At 36.4% G+C, this 24040-nt stretch overlaps 1 protein-coding gene across 1 annotated transcript; it reads left to right on the top strand.

Moving 5' to 3' along the window:
• The first annotated feature begins 5531 nt into the window (after nt 1–5531).
• LOC143861886 (transcription factor WRKY45-1-like) lies at nt 5532–7271 on the top strand. The gene is made up of 3 exons (XM_077372845.1): nt 5532–5879; nt 6404–6511; nt 6807–7271. The coding sequence occupies exons 1-3, from the start codon at nt 5566–5568 to the stop codon at nt 7006–7008; spliced, it is 624 nt and encodes a 207-aa protein (XP_077228960.1). The 5' UTR covers nt 5532–5565; the 3' UTR covers nt 7009–7271.
• Nucleotides 7272–24040: the final 16769 nt, after the last annotated feature.

Below are 24040 nucleotides of genomic sequence, written 5' to 3'. Positions count from 1 at the left end.
TATCCGCCCCTTTTGATCAGCAGGAACACCCCCTGTTAGTGTTTGTGGCAATCAGGGGCATTGAATTCTTCTGACATAAGTACAACAGCCCCTCTTTAGTCATTGACACACTGACAGGGGTGTTCCTGGTGATCAAAAGGGGCGGATATATCATTTCCCTTTTTTTTCTCTTTCTTCTTCGGGTTTCAGAAAACCCTTTGTCTTCTCCCTTCCTCTCTCCCTACTAGAACCCCTTTGTCTTCTCCCTTTCATCTGAGAAAGAAACACAATATTAAGGCGAGAATAAAAAATGGCAGAAGTCGATTGGTGTTAGAATTGAGAACCACATTATCCTAATCTCAAAAAATAACTTCAAGCTCCAAAAAAAAGCAAAAAAATGGTGTAGAATCCATGAATGGGTTTGCGTAATCTAAAAAAAAAGAGGTTCCCAGCAGAAACCACAAGGCCGCCTCTCCAACACCAGAAATCAAGAACCCCAAACTCAGCATAACCCTATATCCAAAACCCTAATCTGTAAAAAACCTGAACCTATTCAAACCTAATAACTTCAACCTCAAGCACCAAAACCAAAAATGGTTTCCAGCAGAGAGTCAATCCCTAAGGCCCATCCCTAATGTCGAAAAAATGGTTTCTAGTAGAAACCCTAAAACTGCCCTCTCCAAATATGACCCTAGCCCGAACATCACCCTAAATCCAAAACCCTAATCTCCAGGGACCAAAACCCTAGCACGAAACCTAACCATAACTTCAACCACAACCTCAAAAATCCATATCATCTTTCCTAGAATCTCAGCAACCCTTCAGAGAAAATAGATTATGGCACCAACCTTGCAATCGCTGCCCTCAAGGATTATGGAGCATGAAGGAGAGCAAAAAAAAGAAGCAGACTCAGAGAGGATTTTTGTAGAGAGATCAATTGCTGGGTCTTTCCTTATTCCTCAAAGAGAGAAGCCGATGTAGAGACCGTGGTTTTCATTATTTGTCAAAATGAAAACGATGAAGAGAGGGTTTTTGTTATGAGTCTTATGACGCGCGCGCGGTGACTTAAACAAAAAATCCAAACCTAAGGCGCGCGCGCCGTAACCTAAATGAAAAATACGTAGGGAAAGCCATAAATAAATATCCCTACTAATGTTTTCATTACCCGTAGGGAAAAGGTAGTATTTCCCTACGGGAAATATTGTTCTCCGTATGTACAAGAATGACTTTGGTAAACACGTCAACTTTTCCATATGGCCCACTACAAAAATCCACAGGTAAAAACTCTATCCCTACGGAAAAATTAATCCCCGTAGGAATATGGTGTATTTCCCTACAGATTTAGAATATGTAGGGAAAAAGTGAACTTTACCCTACGGACGTAACTAATGTCAGTAGGAAAAGCCCAGTTTTGTTGTAGTGCTATGCAAAACAGTGCAAGCATTTTGTTTCTATTATAACACCAAGATTGGTTGGACGTGAATAGGCATGCGCCAAACAGCAAGATGCCAAAAATATTGGACGTTTACTCATTCGTGAAAAAAGACATGCAGCATAATTTAACAGTCCGGTGGAGTTGCTTCCTTCCCCACTCTCTAGGGTCGCAACTTGGGTTGAATCCTGCCTTACCAGAGATAGCTTGTTGAGTCGGCTTGTTGTTTGTTTTAAAATTACTTGTGATTCCTAAACCTGACCCTACCCGAAAAAGTTTCTGCCGGGTTTTCTTCATTCTCGATATCTACACAATGAGTAGAGATTGCTTGACAATTGTTTTCTTTAAACTCCTTTATATGATATCGGCCTGTCAAGTGCCCTACCCTTGTAAATTATAATACTGACTAATAATTCTCTCTAGGAAAATGATATAGCGACTGAGAGTACCACCTAGCATGGGACTTGCAAAAGAGAATGTGCCGTATGTAAAAAAAATTTACTTTTTTTATGATTTACCTAAACTTAAGGGAAATCTCAGTCACTTGTGATGTTGTGGCGTGAATCAATTTGTTGAGTCCCCTTTTGGGTCGTACTCTCGGTTTCCCTAGCCTTACTCTTCCATTTAATCACTTTATTTTGCCTACAGTTCCACTCGCTTGTAAATTGTAATTGTGAATTCAGTTCAAGAGAAAAACAGCATATGGTGAACTGGTAGACGGTAATAGAATTTTAGTTGGAAATGAAGTACCATGGTTTGATAGATTGGATTACAAGAACCCTTATAAAATCAATAAAACCATCTCAATCTTGATGATCTTTCTTACTAGAGCAAATAAGCTCCTTTCTGTTAAATAAATACCAATATCCATCATCATCGTCTGCAAGATCTAGTATACCTTCTCGGGATACAAATGTTGTTCTAGCTAATTGAATCATATCATACAAACAATCACCATTTTCTCTTTTCTTTCCCTTCATCATTTTATCATTTGTGAAAGACAAAAAAAAACTGAAGTAGTTGGGACGGATTTTTTAGAACCCTACCTTACATGCTAATCTCCGGTCCGATTTTTTTTAAAAAAAACACTAGAGTCTAAACCTGGCCCATGATTTTTTCGGGTCAAAAGGGGTGGCTTTTACCCTTCCCGAGTTGCAACCTAGTCGCGTCTCTCCATCTCTATCTGCCATAAGGCCATAACAAACGTTTTCTTTTCTTTTTTTTGGTAGGTAACCTGCGGTCAGGCAGACCCGACCAGATAAATTAAATAAAAATATAGGAAACAAGGAAGAAACAGAGGGCTAAAAAGCCATACGACCAGGCTCAAGGAGTCAGCAAAAGGGAAGAATTACAATCGATAATAAACTGTGCCAGAGCTGTCTTTAGAAATGGCTTCTCTAAGTTCCGGAGTACACGCACCCATGTCCAAATCATGGGTCTTTAGAAATGGCATGTCCTCTTTCACTAAGGCCTATCTCTCGGTACGTGCTGGGATTTACTATCATATTGGACGAGATGCAGACGTACCATCTCTCGGTACGTGCTGGGCTAAGGACCCACTTTTTCACTATTTTTTCGCACGGGTGCCTCACACAGCACACGTGGTACATCCGTAGAATCTCGAGATTACAAGTTTGTTCATGGGTCCCATGTGGAAGGAATAATCCTAGCTGTCATGTGATGAGCGCGAAACAGTTTAAATTAATATAAGAGTGCTCATGTGCTATTTGCAAATAATCTATTTTTTAACTAAAATCTCCAAGGTAATTTGCCTACAAAAATCAATGGTTTAGCTTTCGTTTTGGATTTTGATAATCAATTTGAGTCCAATAATCAATTTTGGGCTCAAAATCGGTTCTCAAAATCTAAAAAATGAACATGGGTGAAATTACACTAGGCAACCAAAATGGGGGGGGGGGAGAAGGGGGGGGAGGAGAGAATGGGTTTCTTTTCTAATTTTTATATGATTAAGATAAGTGACCTTTGTTACCGTAAGCCCAAGGGTACATCCCACTAATGTTTTGATGATCAACAAACCCAAATTGATGGTGATTAGCTAATGGCTTCTCTAGTGTTGTAATTTAGACAGGTTACATTCATATTAACACTTGACCGTCGATTTTCTACATTTAGTTATAGAGGATGTTTAATGTTTATAAGGAAACATTTATTAGGTTTAAATGTAAGCATTGTTTATTACTTAGGGAGATTCAAATGTATTGGGTGTTAAAAATCTAGGAGAATGTGCTCACGATAGCACAAGCTTTCTCATTTGTTTTATTTCTATTGGTATTAAAGATTTTCGAGTCATAAACCGCCTAGATTTATACTCTTTATAGATATATTTTTGTACATAAGGCCAGGGGCGATGCCAGAAATTTTGCACAAGGGGGGCAAAAATTATAGTAATTTTTTATCTATCTTGAAATTAAGATAGAAAAAATTTCTATCTGAAATTTTGCACAAGGGGGCAAAAATTATAGTAAATTTTGCACAAAAAAGAGAGATAAAAATGGTAAAATTAAAATTTTAAACTTATTTTCTATTGGAAAGGGGGGCATATTTTTTAAAAAATGGGGTAAGTATTAAAAAATTATTAAAAAATAAAGGCATATTTTTTTTTTCCAAAAAAATAAGGGGGGCAATTGCCCCCCTTTCCTCTCATGTGGCATCGCCCCTGCATAAGGCACAGTAATAAGCATGGAAGAACACTTGTGATGAATTTTTACTATAATATGTCGTTTATTTAACTTTGAATTTTTCACCATATTTACAAATAATAAATGTGAAACTGATGGAGTTGTCAAATTCAAGTTTAATTAGGAAAAATGGGTTTTATTTAAAAATTTGCATTTAATTAAAAAACTATATTTTTAAATTCTTCAGGCATTTTTAAAGTTTGAAAACAAATAATTAGAAGTTCAAAATTTCTAGAAGAATTTTCAATTTTTTGGAGAATTTGTAAAGTGTGGCTTGGGATCTGTTAGGGACCATTGTAGAATGCATTTAGCTGCAGGGTGTTGCATAAGAGAGCAGCCACCTAATGAATAAGAAATTAGGTTGTCTCTATTGAAAAGTGAGCCAATAGAGACAACCTAAGAAATCTGCTATGTTATTAGGTATTTTTTAACACTTACAGGTAAACCTGTGGGCACCCCGGCCCAACCCGGCCTGGCCCGCTGATCACGGGTATGGGCCGGGTACGGGTCGATTTTTGACGGGTATACATGTTGGTACCCGTACCCACGGATTTCACTATGGGCCGGGTGTTCCCGCAGGTACGGGTGTCATTTTGCTAGGTCTACAAGAAATTCAAGGGGAAAAAAGGAAAAGCCTCTCGTTCATGGAAGGATTAGGATCATGTTTACCTGTCCTTTCGTGCACAAAAAACAATGCTTTTGTGGGACCCATTGAATCAATGGCCCTAATCACTGTACATTGGCTGAAGGTGTGTCTTTAAGTAGGGGTGGACATGGTTTGGTTCGGTTCGGTTCTGGGGTAAACCCAGAACCGAACCACCAATCGTCGGGTCCCAAATACTGGCACCTATTTGGATGATCTAAACCATTCATTTGTTCGGCTCAGTTATCGCCCCAAACTCCAATATGTTTGCTGTAAAATGATCGTACGTATGGTTCAAAAAATTTTAAAAAAGGTTTAGAATCATCATATGGAGAATTTTTTAGGCACAATCTAATCTACGGAGAAAAGTGAGCCATGCAGCCCTTTTTTTTTTATTGACTAAAATGTTTTATATACTTCTGAAATCCCAAATATATTCCTCTAGAGGTACACGGGACGGCATTGAATTAGGTGTTTGGGACAACCACTACGCACGCGCGTCTTCCTATCATCTTCTCACTATGAGGGCAATCACGTCATTTCACGACATTTTGTTCACTAATTTACTACACTGCGCGTAAGTTTGTTCACTAATTCACGACATTTTGTTCACTAACTTACAACTACGCAAGCGGTATCAAACGATATGATGACGTCACCACCTTGCATAATGACAATCTAGAAGATATGATTCATCAGCTTCAATCCCTTTTTCTTCTCAATGCATAAAAACGGATGACACTGTCCCCTTCACCTTACTCTTACAAGACCCAAAAAAAAAAAAAAATTCACACCCCTAAGGCAAAAGCCAAATGGAGTCTCCACCTTGGCCGGGATATTTTTCCGAGGACCAGAAAATGGTGAAGGATGGGCTGATCAAGAGTCACAAGTTTGCCTCGGAGCTTCGAATTATAGTCCAAAATCTCCCAGGCGTTTCGGAGTCGAAGATGATGGAGACCCTTGTCGAGAAAATCTTACAATCGATAGAAGGCCGAGTGGGTGGTCAGAATCCGGCGAATATTCAGGCATGTTTGTCATTTTCTGATGAACACATGAACAAATTGACCGATGAGAGCGTGAAGATTCTGGTGACGGCGAAAGATCAGAAAAAACATACAAAGAGAAGGTGATTAAATTTTGATTTTAGTTTATTTTTTGGTAGAATATTGGATAAATTAGTAATTTTTTATTAAGTGTGGGGTATCTCGGTCATGTTAGATTATCAGTGGCTTAGCTGGCAGGGATGCAATTCAATCGAAGGGAGGCTACATACCTTTTTTTGTGTGGGGAAGTTGGGAGGGTACACATAGCTTTTCATTAATGACAATTAAATATGGCCCCTCCTCCATTCCAAAATTTACATGCATGATCGTGAGAGATCATTTGCCTTTGTTGGACTAAGCCAGAACAATAACAGTGCTTTTAATTTTGGTTAAAAGTTTAGTTGAAATTGTAGAACTCCGCATCTTTAGGATCCTTGTCTAGACCCTGGTTCTCAGTACTAGGTCTCCAACCAAAAGATTCTTCCACCACAGAAATTAAGAATATATATATATATTTTTTTTTAAATTTGAAAGAGAAAAGAGGAACCTTTTGTAATTTATTTTTATGTATTTTACGAAAAATTAATTCCATTTTTCTTGGTTGCAGAAGAACAACTACAGAGACGTGGACAAAGGTCTCAGCAGCAGCTCGTGATGATGGCCATGCCTGGAGAAAATACGGGAAAAAAGAAATTCTTGGAGCCAAATATCCAAGGTCTTTTTCTATACCTCGTACTTTTGCAGGTCATTTCCACCCCCTTCCGTTTGTCTTTTCCTGATGATGAAATCATTTCAAGCAAAAGAGCAGACTCAAGATGGTGGAAAATAGAGTATTGTAGTAACTAAAAAGGTGGATTAGAGATTTGTTTTCTGGACCCAGTTCAATCTATGCTTTACCAAGGCAAATTTACAATATCTTTCAATTTTCCAAATAAATCATTCTTAAGTTCAAAATCATATTATTCTCAATTATGAATTAATTCCTTTTGATTATTATTATTATATAACAGGTGCTATTTTAGATGTACACATAAAAATGACCAAGAATGCCAGGCAATTAAGCATGTGCAAAGAAGAGAGGACGATCCTAACACCTATCTGATCACTTACATGGGGCAACATACATGCAAAGATCTCCATAAAAACCCTAAATTTGTCTTCGATTCTCCTCAAAGGGAACCAGTTTTACTGAATTTCAGTCACCCTTCATAAGGAAACAAGAGAACCCTTGCTTCTCATCCTCTTCCTCAATTAAACATGATACTTTTCAAGAGAAGCTGATTGCTCTCCATCACAACAACGAGTCCGTAATTCATATGTTGTCGGATTTAATGGAATTGGAATCGTATGGGCAGACGTTGGAATCGGATTCCGGTGATGTCGCCTTTGGTGTGTACACATCTACCGGTCATAATAACTTGGACTTGGATCCTATGGTGGATTCAGTTCAGTTTGATGACTTTTTCAATTTTGGTGAGGGAGATTTATTTTAAGTTCAATGTAACAATAAGATGAGAAGATTGTCCATATGACAATGTCATATTTATCCAACGGATGGATTTTGCATATTCTCAAATTTGCCCATTTGATTTGATTGTCGCTCTACTTTTTTCCTTTGCACTACATTTGCCAGTCACCGGCCCTAACCATCAACATGTATGGTCTACAAGAGAGAGAGAGAGAGAGAGAGAGCCTTTCAATCCTATGGGAATCTTCTTTACTAGATTGACATGAATGATTAGGTCATATTTTGGACTATTTAACTTTTGATAAATCGATTCCCCATGTGTCTATCTCTCTCCTCTTTTTCCCTCTCTAACCTAGAGGAGAGAGAAAGAAACATGGGGAGTCGATTTATCAATTCGGGGAGTCGATTTATCACTCCCCTTTAACTTTTTGCACCTTATACATCCCTTTCATTGTAAGCTCCATGACGTTGTTCCCTAGAAAAAGTTCCATCTCCATTACTTATCTCTTGGGTTTTCTTACCTTCAATCTCCTTGTCCTGAACTTACATTAGAAAAACAATGTACCCATGCCATGCACTGGGGACCGAAAAAATTAAACAAATCATAAAAGATGCATTAACGCAGTTTTAAAAAAATGAATTTGTAAAATGATGTACTTCAAATGCAAATAATGCCTAAAACGTTCGAAAAAGGACTCTTAGTTCTTATGAGTTACAAAACACAATGAATTTGTTCCCTAGCACAATTCATAAAGAAAAAAGAAACAGTGCAAGTCATACAACTCATGAAACCTGCCCCTCAAAATTCCCTTCTTGTTCCACAAAATGCAAGGTTGAATTATACAAAACCTATAGATTTCACATAAGTGATTAAAAAATGATAGCTTGTGGTCATAGTCCATACTCGCTCGCCTTCTCCAAATATTTCAACGGCATAATTCAATTTGTGACCTGAAACATAAAGATGATAATTTAATATGTAGAGAAAAAATGTATATCTTCACAAAGCTTTATTCACTCACCCAAATATAGAATATAAAAGAGGCAAAAAACCAAAACAAAGAAAGAAATCATTACTGACAGAAGGTAAATAACCCGTAAGCTTCATAAGTGGGTTTGTATTTTTTTTTTTTTTTTAGAATGGCCATAAGCATGGTTTGAAATTTCGATTTCGGCATAAATTTTGGACCAAGCCGAAACCGAAATTTCAGCTAAAATCCTGAAATTTTGGCCGAAATTTGGTAAACTAACAAGTTTTTTGGGCCGAAATATCTGTAATTTCGGCTGAAATTTGGTAAAGGAATAAGTGAAATTCTGAAGGGCAACACACAAGAGGGGGTGAATTGGGTGTTTTAAAATTTTTCTATTCAACAGCATGAGCTTGTGAAATTAACCTAGTTAGTTCTAACCCTTGTTCAAGATTTTATTCAAATAGAAAGAGGAAAGAGATTACCAATCACACCACAAGAGAGAGGAGAGGAAGCAAGGAGACCACACAATGATTTTATAGTGGTTTGGTCACAACTTGACTTACTCCACTACTCAAGTACTGTCTTTCCTTGGGATTTTCTCCACTATGGCAAGGCTCCTCAACGCCGCATCACAAAGCGTATACAAGCGATCATAGCCTCCACAAGATGATGAAAATCATTTCTCAAAGTCAAGTCTCAGTTGTTATTTTGAATTTTTTTAATCCGGTTTTAAATTATTTTAAATTTCGGCTATTTTTAATAAATATCAAAAGGTTTTAAAAATTGATGAAACTCTCTAGAATTAATGTTCAATAATAAATTGAATTTCTTATGAAATTGGTTTTTCGAAAAAAGGTTTTTTTATTTATTTTCAAATCGCTTCTTCGTTTTACGTGTCGTAATTCTTTTTTTATATTAAATTAATGAAATTTTGAATCTTTTTCCTACAAACCAGTAGTTTAGGACATTAGAAGGTTAGTGAAAGCATTTCAAAAGATTTTATAAAGGTTTAATATGATTTCACAATTTTCTTTAAAAAAAACGGGTTTTAATTCATAAGAAACGAAATCTCCTTTTTATTCAAAAATCCATTTTATGGAGGAGCATTAATTATTAGGTCTTAAAATTTTGACAGTAAATCATATAACCTATTTCATATCTACTGGAATTTGTACATGATTTTAGGATACCATTTAATCTACCGTTTAATTGATTCATTGATTTTATCCGAATTGTGTCTGAATTTTAATTGGCATCAAATCTTGATAAATACCTTTGAAATTTTTACAGTAGTCTAATACCATGATTCTATTTATACTGTAATAGTTTTACTTGATTTGAGATTAATATGCTATGAGTTGATTTGTTAATTTGAAATCTGACCTACATTTGGGAAATTCGGGAATGGATAGTAAAACTTATTCCAAATTCATGAAACTCTTCCAGTAGTCTAAAATCATTCATATCTTGTTACTGAAAAGTTGCAATGAATTTGGAGTTCGATTGCTTAGGGTTACTGTGTAATCCTAGCAATCTGGTCTTAATGTTAATAAATCACAACTTAATAGCAAATCAACACAAAAGTCAGTGAAAACTTCTAGAAAATCCTAATTTTCATCATATATTTAACCTTAAAAAATTTTGAAACAGAAACCCTAGAGGTTTTAGATTCCCTTTGTAAATTGACTATGCTGTGACGGTTTAACTGCCGAGATCGCATTCATAATCGTATACTAATTGTGATCGTTCTTGCATAATTTGAGCATGTAAATTATAGTATGTTGTTGGCTCCGAGGTCCACTGTCCACGAAAATCCTGAGAATCATGCCAGGCAAAAATATATTATAATTTATGTGTTAAATTATATAAGGATTGAGAGCACGATGCCCTTCCATGGATGCAACTCAAGACTGAAATTTGCCAACCATAGAGCCTTTGGTATTCCTTAGATGTTAGGAATCGAAAATCTTTGAAAAATTAAAAATTACTTACTTAATAAATTAAGATCATTTGATCAATGCTTTTGGAATCGTTGGATAACGGTATCTCTTCGTAAAGACCTTTAGAACCAATTAGGAACACTTACCTTGCGTTGTGTCCTAGGTTTTAGGCTGTCCTAGAGTTAGGGAGTTCAGCCTCATCACAACTGATTGCTATTATTAGCAATTGAGTCATAGATCTAGTTACACTAATTACCCCTTTTTGCCATAGGACAAGCCTAGTTACCTAGGATGTAGGTTCACCTGCATTAGTCTAAGGGATGTCTTGCACTTAGATAGGACCATATAGAATCTTAGATAGAGTCCTAGGATAATAAAATCTACTCAACTTGAAATAAATAATCTCTCTTAAACTGTTGAAACAGTCATTCCAGTCTAGATTGGTGTCCTAGATGTCTTAGGCATGTAGCTTAGTTCAGGCACCGAACTACATCAACTCTGATCCCAGTGAGGCTTGGGTACGTAGGCAGCTTGGATGCTTGATGGCATACCAATCACGAGTCGCCCCACACACAAATGGTGGGGTTTTGTATATTAGTTTTTTTATAAATTCTTAATTAAAATATATAGGATTTTCCTCAAATTAGCATTTTAGGAGAATATTCACATAAATTGAATCCAAACAAATTAAGAAAACCAAGATACACATTAGGGAATACATTGAAATTAGATCTTAGGATGCATGTCACGTAGTTCGCACATTAATACAGAGTTAAATGAGTCATTTAAAAGAAATTTAAAAGAGTTAACTTTTGGAATTGAAGACCGATTATCGGGCAGGAATGGTGCATGTGGTGGTAACTCCCCATACCTTCCATTCTCGTAACCAGGTAACGAGTCTAGATTTCTGGTCAATTATGGGTCCTAGATCCCTCATTTAGGTGGCGACTCTGTCACTCTCTTTTGTGTGGACTTCGGATTGCCTTAGTGATCCCAAGTTCACAGAAAAGATGAATTAAATCACACCTTGCTAGGCTCGGCGGCTTACCCCTGCCCTTATGGGTACTGGGTTGCACGTTTGTTTGCACCCTATGGCTTGGTTGCTGCCTGCTTGGTTGGGTAATTAAAATCAATAATAAAAAGCACACGCCATTCGCGTGGGTACGAGAGACCAAGAGAGGGCGTGGCGGCTCGTGCCCCACCCCTCTCACGGGATTGGGTCCCACACCTGGTGAAATAAAAACATATTTTAGTGCCGACTCGGCTACTACTGATAGAACCAAACCCTCTGCTACACAATTCGTACCAACACCTGAATATTTACACTCTCTAAACTTCCCTGGCATAGCGAGCCATTGCTTGCAACTAAAGGTTGGTGTCCCTATCATACTTCTCCGGAATATAAATCCATCTATAGGATCATGCAATGGAACCAGGCTAATTGTTCTAGGATTAGAGAGGCGTACAATTTGAGCGAGTATTATCACAGGAACTAATAAGGGTGACATACATTGCATCCCAGAAATTATAATGTCCCCATCTACCAATAAATGGTTGTTTATATTAAAGAGGAGACAGTTCCCCTTGAAGCTTGCCTTTGCTATGACTATAAATAAGAGCCAAGCCCAAACATTATCAAAAGTTGGTATTTTTTTGCCTAAGCCTGTTTTTACTCATGGACAACTTTACGTTGCTCTTTCGCGTGCTACTTCTCGGGCAGGTGTTAAGATCCTATTATCTAAAAAGCAACATACAAGAAATGGATATACAAGAAATATTATTTTCCAAGAAGTGTTTCAAGCACTCTGATCAATAGAACATGTAAGTAATTTTTTCCTGTTACTTCCTCGCTATTATATTCTTTCATATGCATTTAGAAATTTTGTACCCACAACAACTACGATTTTGCAGGATGCATATCCCATTTACGTACATCCACCCAGGAATACCTTTTTTAAATATCAAATGCCGAGTGAAGCAAATACTTGCTATTCACGACTACAACCGACCCCAAAGTACTGGTCGAATTTGTACCATCATACTAGCAGATCAAATGGTATGTTGAACTTTCCTGACAATAGTAGCCTGGTCTACACTGCATAGATATAAATTTTAAAATTAATTAACATTGACTTACCTGTTTTTTTTAACTATAATTACATTGGTTCTTTACCAGAAAGAGGAAATCCAGTGGACGTTGTTCAATAATGACATTGACAGATATAGAGGCCTCCTGGAAGAAGATGCCTTTACGAAATCAGATGTTTGTCCGCAAGAGAGGTAAATCCATCGTTCAAGATTGCAGATCATCGGTTCGAATTGCGCTCCACTAGATTTACAGTCGTAGTTCCATTTGATGGGGAGGCAATGCCGGTCGGTTACAATTTCATCTTACTGAAGGATGCGTTTGAGATGTCACAGTACTCAACAAGGTTACTAGGTATAGTTCTCAAATATTGTTAATATTAGGTCTTGAAAAACAAACAAAAAAACAACTGCATTTATCATTACATGTGTGTTTTTCTAATATAACTCTTTCTTTATCTGTTGACATAAAGATGTTCTTGGAATCTTGCTATACATTAGCAGTTCACATCCTGTCAAAACAAGAAACAACAGATTCATTTTGAAAAAGGATTTACTGTTGATTGACGAAAGGTACTCTCTTTATAATTCATTAGTCATTATTATATGTTACTCTCTTTATAATTTACTTACCTTCTTGCATATTGCATATTATAGGCCGTTCATTATCAAGTACAGTATATACTTCAATTGCAATCAATCCAATGCGTGTTGGTGGAGAAGAAGTGTCTAATTGGTATTCAACATAGAGAGGTTTCCTTACTAAGTGATTTTACCTCACCTTCTATATATTGAAACAAATACATTACTTTCTTTTCAGGTTAACTTCACATAGAGATGCTAATTCATTCATAAGAAGAATTCTATCCTCTTCTGCACCGGCAACTGTTGCATCTGCTTTACCAGTAGCAAGAACAATTTCTATAGCAGAACTAGACGAGCAACACAACAATGACTCACAAATTGTAAACCAAAACCATCTACAACCCTGCTAAATTCTTTATTGATTTTCATCTTCACATACTTATGTTTATAGAATTCTCTAGTGGAAACAATTCCATTGAATTGTAGGCGCGCTTCTATAGAATTACTGCTGCGCTATTGTACATACATGCAGATCAACTGTTTTGCTATGCTGCATGTATGTCATGTGTCAAAAAAGTTTCAAGAATAGCTAGTACAATCAAATGCAACGTTTGTGGCTTTGAGAGTGATACATCTACTCTAAGGTATAGGCATTGCCAACATCAATTAGATAAATAGTTTCAACAACATCTGTTAGTAACTCTTTCTAACTGATTGAATAAATCACCCAGATATCTCATAAAGATAAAGGTCGCCGACGGGACTGACGCGAAAGATTTCAATTTATTTAATGACGAAGCCCGTCATATTATAGGACTTTGGCCCGCCGACTTTAAGTCACAAATACTTGAGGTATGTTTGCATTTAATATTTTTACGTATGCAATAGATTACAATAGTATAGAGTACTGATAACTTCTGTTTTTACCCACTATGGAAAGGGTGCTGATATCAAACTCGTGAATCGTATATTTCAAGAGCACATTGGTCAGAATACATCTTCATCATCTCGGCCCAAAAGATCTAGTTTATGACAGCAGATTCTTCAACCACGGTTGTGCATTCAATTATTGATGTTGACTGCACAGAAGAAAGTCGTGCCCTGTTGGAATTAATTACAGGAAGTCACTAATGGAAATTAAATTACGATCTACTACAAAGATCAATGTATACATGCACTGTAGCACCAAACTTTTTAAGAAAATGTTATTTCAGGTACTCCTACAGCACATGCTTGCGATGATATTTCTGGCCTAAATACACCTGATTTAAGTGCTCCCTTGCCTGCCCACGATGAAACTCCGTCTACTTCAAACAAAAGAACTCGATCTGATTTATTTCCTACTGAAAGTTCTTCAGAACAAGGTAAAATCTATACGCTTACAAAACACAAATGCAATCCGAATAATATTAATTTTTTTTTTACATTGTTATAGATACATCCGAACCAAATACAAAAGATCCACACCAAATAATTGGCGGGAAATAGAAGGAAAAAGATTGTTAGTTCTCTGTAAGTTTTAAATTATCAATTTTTCCTTTGAGGAAATACTTTCATCCACATAATATGTCTAACTTCTACAAGTACCTTACCTGCAGTTTCTCCAACTTAAAAGGTTCCTACCACCGTCAAAAGATTTCTCAAGTTTCTAATTTTTTATTTCCTTCATTTTCCTTCAACAGTAAATGCTGATGCTGTTCTACCAGAAGAAGACACAGGTATTACTTATGAGCAAGTACTTTTGGAAGCATTTTTACTTACAGGAAGATGGGAGATGATACTTTAAATTACCAAAAAAGAACACTTCAATACCTAAGGAAAGAAAGGAATAGTGGTGGCTTCCTAATGTAGAAAGAATGTAATGTACAAAGTGCTCTCATAGAAAGCTGTATGTAAGACTGTTTTCAAATAAGAATGTATGAAATGATTGTAAATATTTCCCTCTCATATCTTTTAAGGTGCCTATGATCTAGCTTTGAAATTATATGATGATAACATGATTGTCAGCTACTCTGTGCCTGTAGTTTACTGTAGAAGTAACTGAAGTTGCCTATTACTTACCTCTGAAATTTTCATACGGTGACATCATTAGAACATATTTCGTTCTTTCACTTTGGTGTACAGCATAGGCATCATGACATTGAAGCCTTTTTCTTTATTTCTCGGACGCAAATTTACATTAGAAGATATGCTCAAATTTATAACCCCATGAATTTGAGCCTCACATTCTCAATGTCACCTATTTACATCCTCAAAGCTTTCAGGCACTTGCAAAAAATTGAATTCTAATCACAACCCTTGAATATCATTTTGTTGTATGCATCTGCTACTACATTTCGGAAATCAAAAATAACCCAACACATTGTATAGGAAACACAGTATGCATTTTTCTTCGACCCGTGCATTGCACGGGGTATCTCACTAGTATATATATATATATATATATATATATATGAGGAAAAGGATTGTACACTCGAGCGTACCAAGCTTATGGTACGCTCGAGTGCCCAATCACATGTGGGCCCACTTTGTTAGGATGATCCAAAACATTCATTTGAAAGGCCCTCACATAGATGGGGTGTGTACCAAAAATCAGCTCCATAGGGATCATCCTAACCCATCCAGTTGTGGAGGGCAAAATGGACAGACCACAAATCTGCCCATTTTTGCCCTCCACTTTTGGAGGGGTTAGGATGATTCAATGGAGATGATTTTGGTACACACGCTATCTATGATAGGGCCTTGCAAATGAATGCTTTGGATCACCACAAAAAATGTGGCACCCATGTGATTGGGTAGTCAAGCGTACCATAAGCTTGGTACTCTCGAGCGTAGAATCCTTTTCCTCTCTCTCTCTCTCTCTCTCTATATATATATATATATATATATATATATATATATACACTAGTAAAAAACTCCGTGCGATGCACGGGCCGACAAAGAACTGTATGGACCACATCATAGGTTGATCCAAACCGTCCATGCGATGGAACACAACATCAATAGGTTGTGCCCATAAAATCATTTCCATAGGTTGATCCTAGCCCTCCAATCTATAGAGGTTTCCTTAATTAAAAAAGCATAAAGTAGGTGGATAGGATTGAAATTATGTGGCTTTAATGGGTGCCTTTGTTAAAAAGCATAAAGGAGGGGATAGTCTTGAAAATATGTGGGTTGAATGGGTGCCTTTGTTAAAAAAAAGTAAAAAAAAGTGATGTGTAATTCTCATAGAATTTTGGGAGAAATTCAAATAATTCTCTCCCTTTCTCTTCTGTTATATAGTATACTAGTAAAAAACCCCGTGCAATGCACGGGCAGACAAAGAACTGTACGGACCACATCATAGGTTGATCCAAACCATCCATGTGATGGAACACAACATCAATAGGTTGTGCCCGTAAAATCATTTCCATAGGCTGATCCTAGCCCTCCAATATATAGAGGTTTCCATAATTAAAAAAACATAAAGGAGGGGGGTAGGATTGAAATTATGTGGCTTTAATGGGTGCCTTTGTTAAAAAGCATAAAGGAGAGGGTAGGATTGAAAATATGTGGGTTGAATGGGTGCCTTTGTTAAAAAAAGTAAAAAAAAGTGATGTGTAATTCTCATAGAATTTTGGGAGAAATTCAAATAATTCTCTCCTTTTCTCTTCTGCTATATATATATAATAATAACTAGTAAAAAAATGATGCACGCGGCGGTGAAGAAAAATTAAATGAATAATAAAAAGATGCCCTAAGATGATTTAAAATGTATAGCAAAAATTGCTCATATATTTGATTACTCATGTGTAAGTGTAGTCTCAGTTGCAAAATATTGGATATGACGGTTCAAAAGGCAAGAAAGAAAAATGAAATGATAAGTTTGGTTAACTTAATCGGTCAAAAACTACATTGGAATAGCCTATACTGAAATATCTCATCAACGCTAAAGAAGAGAAGGAAATCAAATACAATTGGTGAAACTAATGTTCAAGATGTAATCATTAACAGGGTAAATATCTTCTTCACTTTTCCATCTGAAGCTATATAAAGTGCTATCTTCTCTGTCTTGTGCTAGATTGTGATCAAACTAATAGATGTTCATTTAATATAACTACTTTGGGAACATCTTCATTAGTGATTCCCTGGAAAACATCAACAGGGACCTGGTCATCAAATTAAAATGTTAAATATTGTTCATAAAAGTATGGTAGAAACAGTAAAAACATAAATAAATTTAGTCAATGTCTTTGTAGTTATCTCAGGGAGAGGTAGAAGTGATGGGATTGTTCTAAGAATATAAAATATAAGTGATGAGAGGCGACCTTAATAATCATATTAGGGAAGTGCTGTAATTATATTGAATGAGATATGTATATGATACAGGGACATAGGTCCAACTGAAGCATTTATGTAAAATAGACCAGGGTAAGTACCAAATAAAGCCTTCACAAAGACATATCAATAATATTAATTGTCTGATCAGCAATGGTAGTTGTACCAAACAAAACTCAGTCCCCTAGTCAAATAAAAAGAAAAAGAAATCTGGTAGCTTCATTTGAGGGAGAATTCTGTAATCAGCATGCCACATTTCTATGGCATACATAACCACTTGATTAAAATTGGTGTTGAACCCCCAATCATTAATAAGGAATAAAGGTCAAATTAAGAAATGAAAGCTTTCTTTTGATCACATGTACTGTTGAAGATAAAATTTCGTAGTAAGTTTCCAGGCTGAGTTTGTATAGGATTGCATAAACTTAGTACAAAGCTTCAATTTGTAATTTAATGTAGTGAGAAATAGGAAATGGCAATTAGACGAAGACCACCTACAAATTTGTTGAAAGAAAAATCAATAGTATCTATCAGCACAGAGCAAGAAACACTGTGTTAGGAATGTAAATAAGAAAAGAATTTGGAGATGACAAAAGTATATGATCATCACCCATAGTATTTCTACATCGACATTGGTCATTGATGTGGATACATCAGGTATATGGTACTATATGGTACTGATCTTTTATTACAATAAGAAAGTTGTAATCTCATGGTAACTTGATAGATACATTTACAATGATTTTTTTAAAGGTACATTTACAATGATTTGAATTAATTAAATCAATTCATCATAGATATACATGGTAAACATTGTGTATGGTAAGTAAATAAGAAATGAATTGGGATTAGCAAAACTAATAAATGAGTAAATCGCAATAAATGAGTAAATCGGACTGTTAGTTGTATAATAGTTGGATTGTCTAGAGAAGAGTTGAATTTTTTTCAATGTGTGACTTTCTTAGTTCTAATTAGAGCTTGAGGAGAATAGCTCTCTAGTTTCTGCAAATAGGAGACGGTTGAAGAGGAGTTATATTTGTATTTTTAATTTTTTAAGCTGTAGAAATTTATATACTGAGAAAGCATGTGTGACAATGGAAAAGGATTGAAGTATAACTGAAACACCCTACAGCTCGATAGAAAAACAAAGAAATACTTTGCATGTAGACATGTAAAAATGGTCTAAATCTTTAAGAAGCAAACCATAAGAGAGAGAGAGAGAGAGATTACTTGTTACTTTGTTAAAATATATAGAAATAAAGAAACAATTTACAAATAGACATGTAAAACAAACAACGAAAGGGAAGAAACTCTTTGGAAAAAAAAATCTTTTCCACACTTTTCTAAAAAAATGCCTACAATCCAAACAGGGTCTTAGTCAATTTACTGAAGCATATGCCTGATTTTAGATGTACAAAGGGTATTCATGCCCTTGATGAACTCCAGGAGTAAGATGTTCAGATTAAATAAATTAAACCAGTGACTCATTTGCTAAAACTACAAAACATAAATATATGCCTAGGAACCAAAGTAAGATTGACCCAAATGAAGTTTCCACATGATGTCGCAGATGGGGGTGCGCAGAGATTATAGAATATATAGAGGGGTATCATTATAAATTGAAGGTCCCTCTAATTAAAACATGAATTGCTATGGTTCAAACCCAAGATCGCGCTAATTTTAGTAGAATTAACTTTCTATATAGGAAATCATACGTGATGGGTCGTTTTATTCCCAGAATTAGCAATTAGAAAATCTATAGATGTTTATCATTATACTTAAAACACATCTGTAAAACCAGTCAGCGAAATGATATTATGTTTGATATGCTTCGAGGTGTTGTAGCTGAAAAATAAAGAACTAAAATACACATTTATAAGAAACATAATAAACCATGTGGACTTACAAACTGTTAAACTGTGTGGACTATGATTTACCTAAAATAGTGCTGGTGCTAAAGATACCAAAGTCTAATTGATATAAACTTAATGAACAGGCTCCTTGACAGGACACACCATCCCTCATCAAAGATTCTATCAAAACCAGACCAACATCAAGATATCTAGAGACCCAAGAATAGCATATGTGAGTGGTGGCACAAAGATTGAATCTGCACAAAACCAATTCTAACAAAAGAAAAAATTACAAAATTGGTCCATAACAGAGATCATCATTGGAAGAAACAATTAATAGAATGAGGACAGCAAGGTCCAATAATGGCATTCAATTAAAAAACTCGAAAAGACCCAAAAATATGGCAAGAACTAACCCAGAAAACCCCAAAGCGTAGATTAAAGAGGAAATATCACAATTAATAAAAGAACCCCAAAAAAGGAGATTCAGAGAATAATAGCCACTACAAGATACTTCAGATGCACATTCAAGGGTTTTGATATCTTTCTTCAAGGGCTTAAAGACTTCAGTCTGAAATGTAGGAACTTTAGGAGCTTTTCCTTCTCTCTCGGCTTCCTTAGAAACTTGAAAATTAGGTGGCTTAGAGAAAACTACAAGAACAAATATCTGCATTTCACAATAAGATGAAATTAAAGAATAAACAATCAATTAGAATAAAACCAAATGAAATTAAACTAAAGAATACAACCAAATGGAAACACTGACCAATAGAAAATGGTTTTTGATTTTGTAAATTAATGTAACAATCTTCAGGGATATACCAAAAAAGAACAAAAATCAGTAGGATTGAAAAGAGAGTTTAAATAAGAAAAAGCTAACCACTTTTAAAGCCAAAATAAAAGCTGTTAAAGAGCAGAAACCAATCTCCCAATTATAGCCAATTGCAAGATCTCATCTCCAACTTACCAACTACTAATGATTGAAGAACAACCATTGATTAATTCCGACAGTAGGAAAATAACAAAGTTAGATATAGAAAAGCAAACCCTAGAACAACCCACCTAAAATCCCTTCATCATTTTCCAATAAAGAAACAAAAATAACAAAATAATAAGAAAAACCCAGATAGTAAAAAAGCGAAAAAGCGGGGGGTGGGAAAGAGACTACCTCTATCTCTATCTGAAAGCCTCTTCATCTCCATCTTCTAGGATTTTTGCAGAAAATAATATACATGTCAATAACACATCTCACCAGTGGTAGAAGATAACTTTGAGAAGGACATAAATGGGAAAAAAGAGAAAAAAAATCCACCAAGAACCAAACAAACTCTTCTATTGATTCTTCTCTTTTTCTCTCTTTCACTTGATGTCTTTTGAGAATAAGAAAATAGACCTCCCGGAAAGAAATTTCTGGTGATAAGATTTGAAGAAGAACTTCCAAAAGGGAGGGCAGATTGGGTATTAGGGTTCCTGGGGTTAGATGGAAGCGAGCGAAGGACATGCATTCCGTTAAGTCGAGAAGGGGCTCAAAAATCTCAAAAATATCTCTGAAGGAAGACACGTAGTACGGATAGTGATAAATAAATTACAGACGGACGGTCTTGCCCCTGCATATAGGCATAGTGGCATACAACAGGTAAGGGTTAACCTGTAAAAATGTTGAACTATAACATGTTAAATGGACAGAATCTACAGATAAATCAAAAAAATTAGTGCTATTCTCTTCGGCTAGAAAGAGGAGGCCAACATGTGTTGATGAACAATAAAAAAACCCTTCCGGCTTATTATTGTAGATACTAGTAAAAAATCCCGTGCGATGCACGGGCCAACAAAGAACTGTACGGACCACATCATAGGTCGATCCAAACCGTCCATCTGATGGAACACAACATCAATAGGTTGTGCCTGTAAAATAATTTCCATAGGCTGATCCTAGCCCTCCAATCTATAGAGGTTTCTATAATTAAAAAAGCATAAAGGAGGGGGGTAGGATTGAAATTATTTGGGTTTAATGGGTGCCTTTGTTAAAAAGCATAAAGGAGGAGGGTAGGACTGAAAATATGTGGGTTGAATGGGTGCCTTTGTTAAAAAAAGTCAAAAAAAGTGTTGTGTAATACTCATAGAATTTTGGGAGAAATTCAAATAATTCTCTTCTTTTCTCTTCTGCTATATATATATATATATATATATATATATATATATATATATATTCTAATTCACGCTCTATGCCACGTGGGAAATTATTTAACACGTAGATCCAAGGGAGGAAGGGGAGGGCTGCCACATCAGCGGTGAACAGTAAACCCCCCTTCCTCATTATATTAGACAAGTAAAAAACCCCGTGGGATGCACGGGCCTACAAAGAACTGTACGGACCACATCATATGTTGATCCAAACCGTCAATGTGGTGGAACACAACATAAATATGTTGTGCCCGAAAAATCATTTCCATAGGCTGATCCTAGCCCTCCAATCTATAGAGGTTTCCATAATATGTTGTTCCTCTTATATCGGATGGTGAAGATCATCCTATAGATTTTTTATTAAAAAAGCATAAAGGAGGGGGGTAGGATTGAAATTATGTGGCTTTAAAGGGTGCCTTTGTTAAAAAGCATAAAGGAGGGGGTAGGATTGAAAATATGTGAGTTGAATGGGTGCCTTTGTTAAAAAAAGTCAAAAAAGTGATGTGTAATTCTCATAGAATTTTAGGAGAAATTCAAATAATTCTCTAATTTCTCTCGCTATATAGATATACTACTAAAAAACCCCGTGCGATGCACAGGCCGGCAAAGAACTGTACGGACCACATCATAGGTTGATCCAAATTGTCCATGTGATGGAACACAACATAAATAGGTTGTGCCTGTAAAATCATTTCCATAGGCTGATCCTAGCCCTCCAATCTATAGAGGTTTCCATAATTAGAAAAGCATAAAGGAAGGGGGTAGGATTGAAATTATGTGGCTTTAACGGGTGCCTTCGTTAAAAAGCATAAAGGAGAGGGTAAGATTGAAAATATGTGAGTTAAAGGGGTGCCTTTGTTAAAAAAAGTCAGAAAAAGTAATGTGTAATTCTCATAGAATTTTGGGAGAAATTCGGGCTGACAAAGAACTGTACGGACCACATCATAGGTTGATTCAAACCGTCCATGTGATCGAAGACAACATAAATAGGTTGTGCCTGTAAGATCATTTCCATAGGCTGATCCTAGCCCTCCAATCTATAGAGGTTTCCATAATTAAAAAAGCATAAAGGAAGGGGGTAGGATTGAAATTATGTGGCTTTAATGGGTGCCTTTGTTAAAAAGCATAAAGGAGTGGGTAGGATTGAAAATTAAAATATGTGGGTTGAATGGGTGCCTTTGTTAAAAAATTGATGTCTAATTCTCATAGAATTTTGGGGTTGTGCCCATAAAATAATTTTCATAGCCTGATCCTAGCACTCTAATCTATAGAGGTTTCCATAATTAAAAAAGCGTAAAGGAGGGGGTAGGATTGAAATTATGTGGCTTTAATGGGTGCCTTTGTTAAAAGTATAAAGGAGGGGCGTAGGATTGGAAATATGTGGGTTGAATGAGTGCCTTTGTTAAAAAAAGTTTCCGTAATTTGACCCGCACATCGTGAATAAGGAAAAGTAGTTTTTTCGTGATCGTTAGGGGTGCAACTTGGGTGTTAACCCGACCGAACCCAAGGAAGTAGGAACCCATATTTTCCAACCCAGCCCGACCCAACCCGATTTCGAACGCGACTGGGTTCAATCCGACCTAAACCGATTTGTAATTTCCTCAACCCAACCCAACCGGAATTGGACCAAACCCGATTTCCAATTCGGGTTGGGTCGGGTTGACCCGATTTGATATGGTACCCTCACAATCGGTTATGAAAATTGAAACCAAATAGGAAGTAACAATTAACAAAGGGAAATGTTATCCGTACTATTATATTTTGATGATATGAATCATCACTTTATTAAAGTACGGTATGGCCCGCACCATAGGATTATCCAAAGTGTTCACTGTGGACTGCGGAGACTATTTAAATGTTGAAAAAGAAAAACACAAATACAGAACTTCTTCAGATGGAACCGAAATTCGGGTTTCGGGTTGGGTCAGGTTGGGTTGCCCGACAACCCAACCTGACCCGACCCGACAGCCCAACTCCTTTATGCTTTTTTAATAAAAAATCTATAAGGTGATCTTAACCATCCTATTTAAGAGGAAGAACATATTATGGAAACCTCAATAGATTGGAGGGCTAGGATCAGCCTATGAAAATGATTTTTGGGGCATAACCTATTTATGTTGTGTTCCATCACATGGACGGTTTGGATCAACCAATGATGTGGTCCGTACAGTTCTTTGTCGGCCTGTGCATTGCACGGGGTTTGTGGTGATCCAAAGCATTCATTTGCAAGGCCCTATCATAGATAACCCGATTTGCAAAAAAGCTTAACCTGACCCAACCCAAATTCGGGCTGAACCCGAGCCGCGTGAGAACATCGAAGTAACAACGATGGTGTGAAATTATATATAGTGGTAATGTCCTCACTACCATATTGTATAATGGCAGTAATCACCATATTTTGATGATTGCACTCCTCACTTTATTAAAATGTATGCTATGGCCCGTACCATAGGATGATCCAAACCGTCCATTAGCTAGGCCAGTGCCTACATAGGTTGTGCCCCAAAAATAATTTTCATAGGTTGATCCGAAACCTCCCATCTATAGAGGGTTATAGCTTGATTGAAACCGTCCATGTGATGGAACACAACATCAATCTGTTGTGCCCGTAAAATCATGTACATAGGTTGATCCTAGCTCTCCAACCGATATAGGCTGATCCTAGCCCTCCAATCGATAGAGGTTTCCATAATTGTTGTTCCTCTTTAGGTGCCTTGAATCCGTCAATATTTTGGAAGTGTCCTGCATGCGTAATATAAAGTAGTTCTTTCGTCATTGTCATATGTTTTTACCTCTTCTTGGTAGTTTTTTTCCGTAATTGTCATAAACTGGAACCGTGTG

Source organism: Tasmannia lanceolata, unplaced genomic scaffold (genome assembly GCF_043159265.1).
Source record: "Tasmannia lanceolata isolate RefF3 unplaced genomic scaffold, GAP_Taslan_0.1 ptg000003l, whole genome shotgun sequence".
Taxonomy (NCBI): domain Eukaryota; kingdom Viridiplantae; phylum Streptophyta; class Magnoliopsida; order Canellales; family Winteraceae; genus Tasmannia; species Tasmannia lanceolata.
This window is presented reverse-complemented; position numbering and strand designations above follow the sequence as displayed.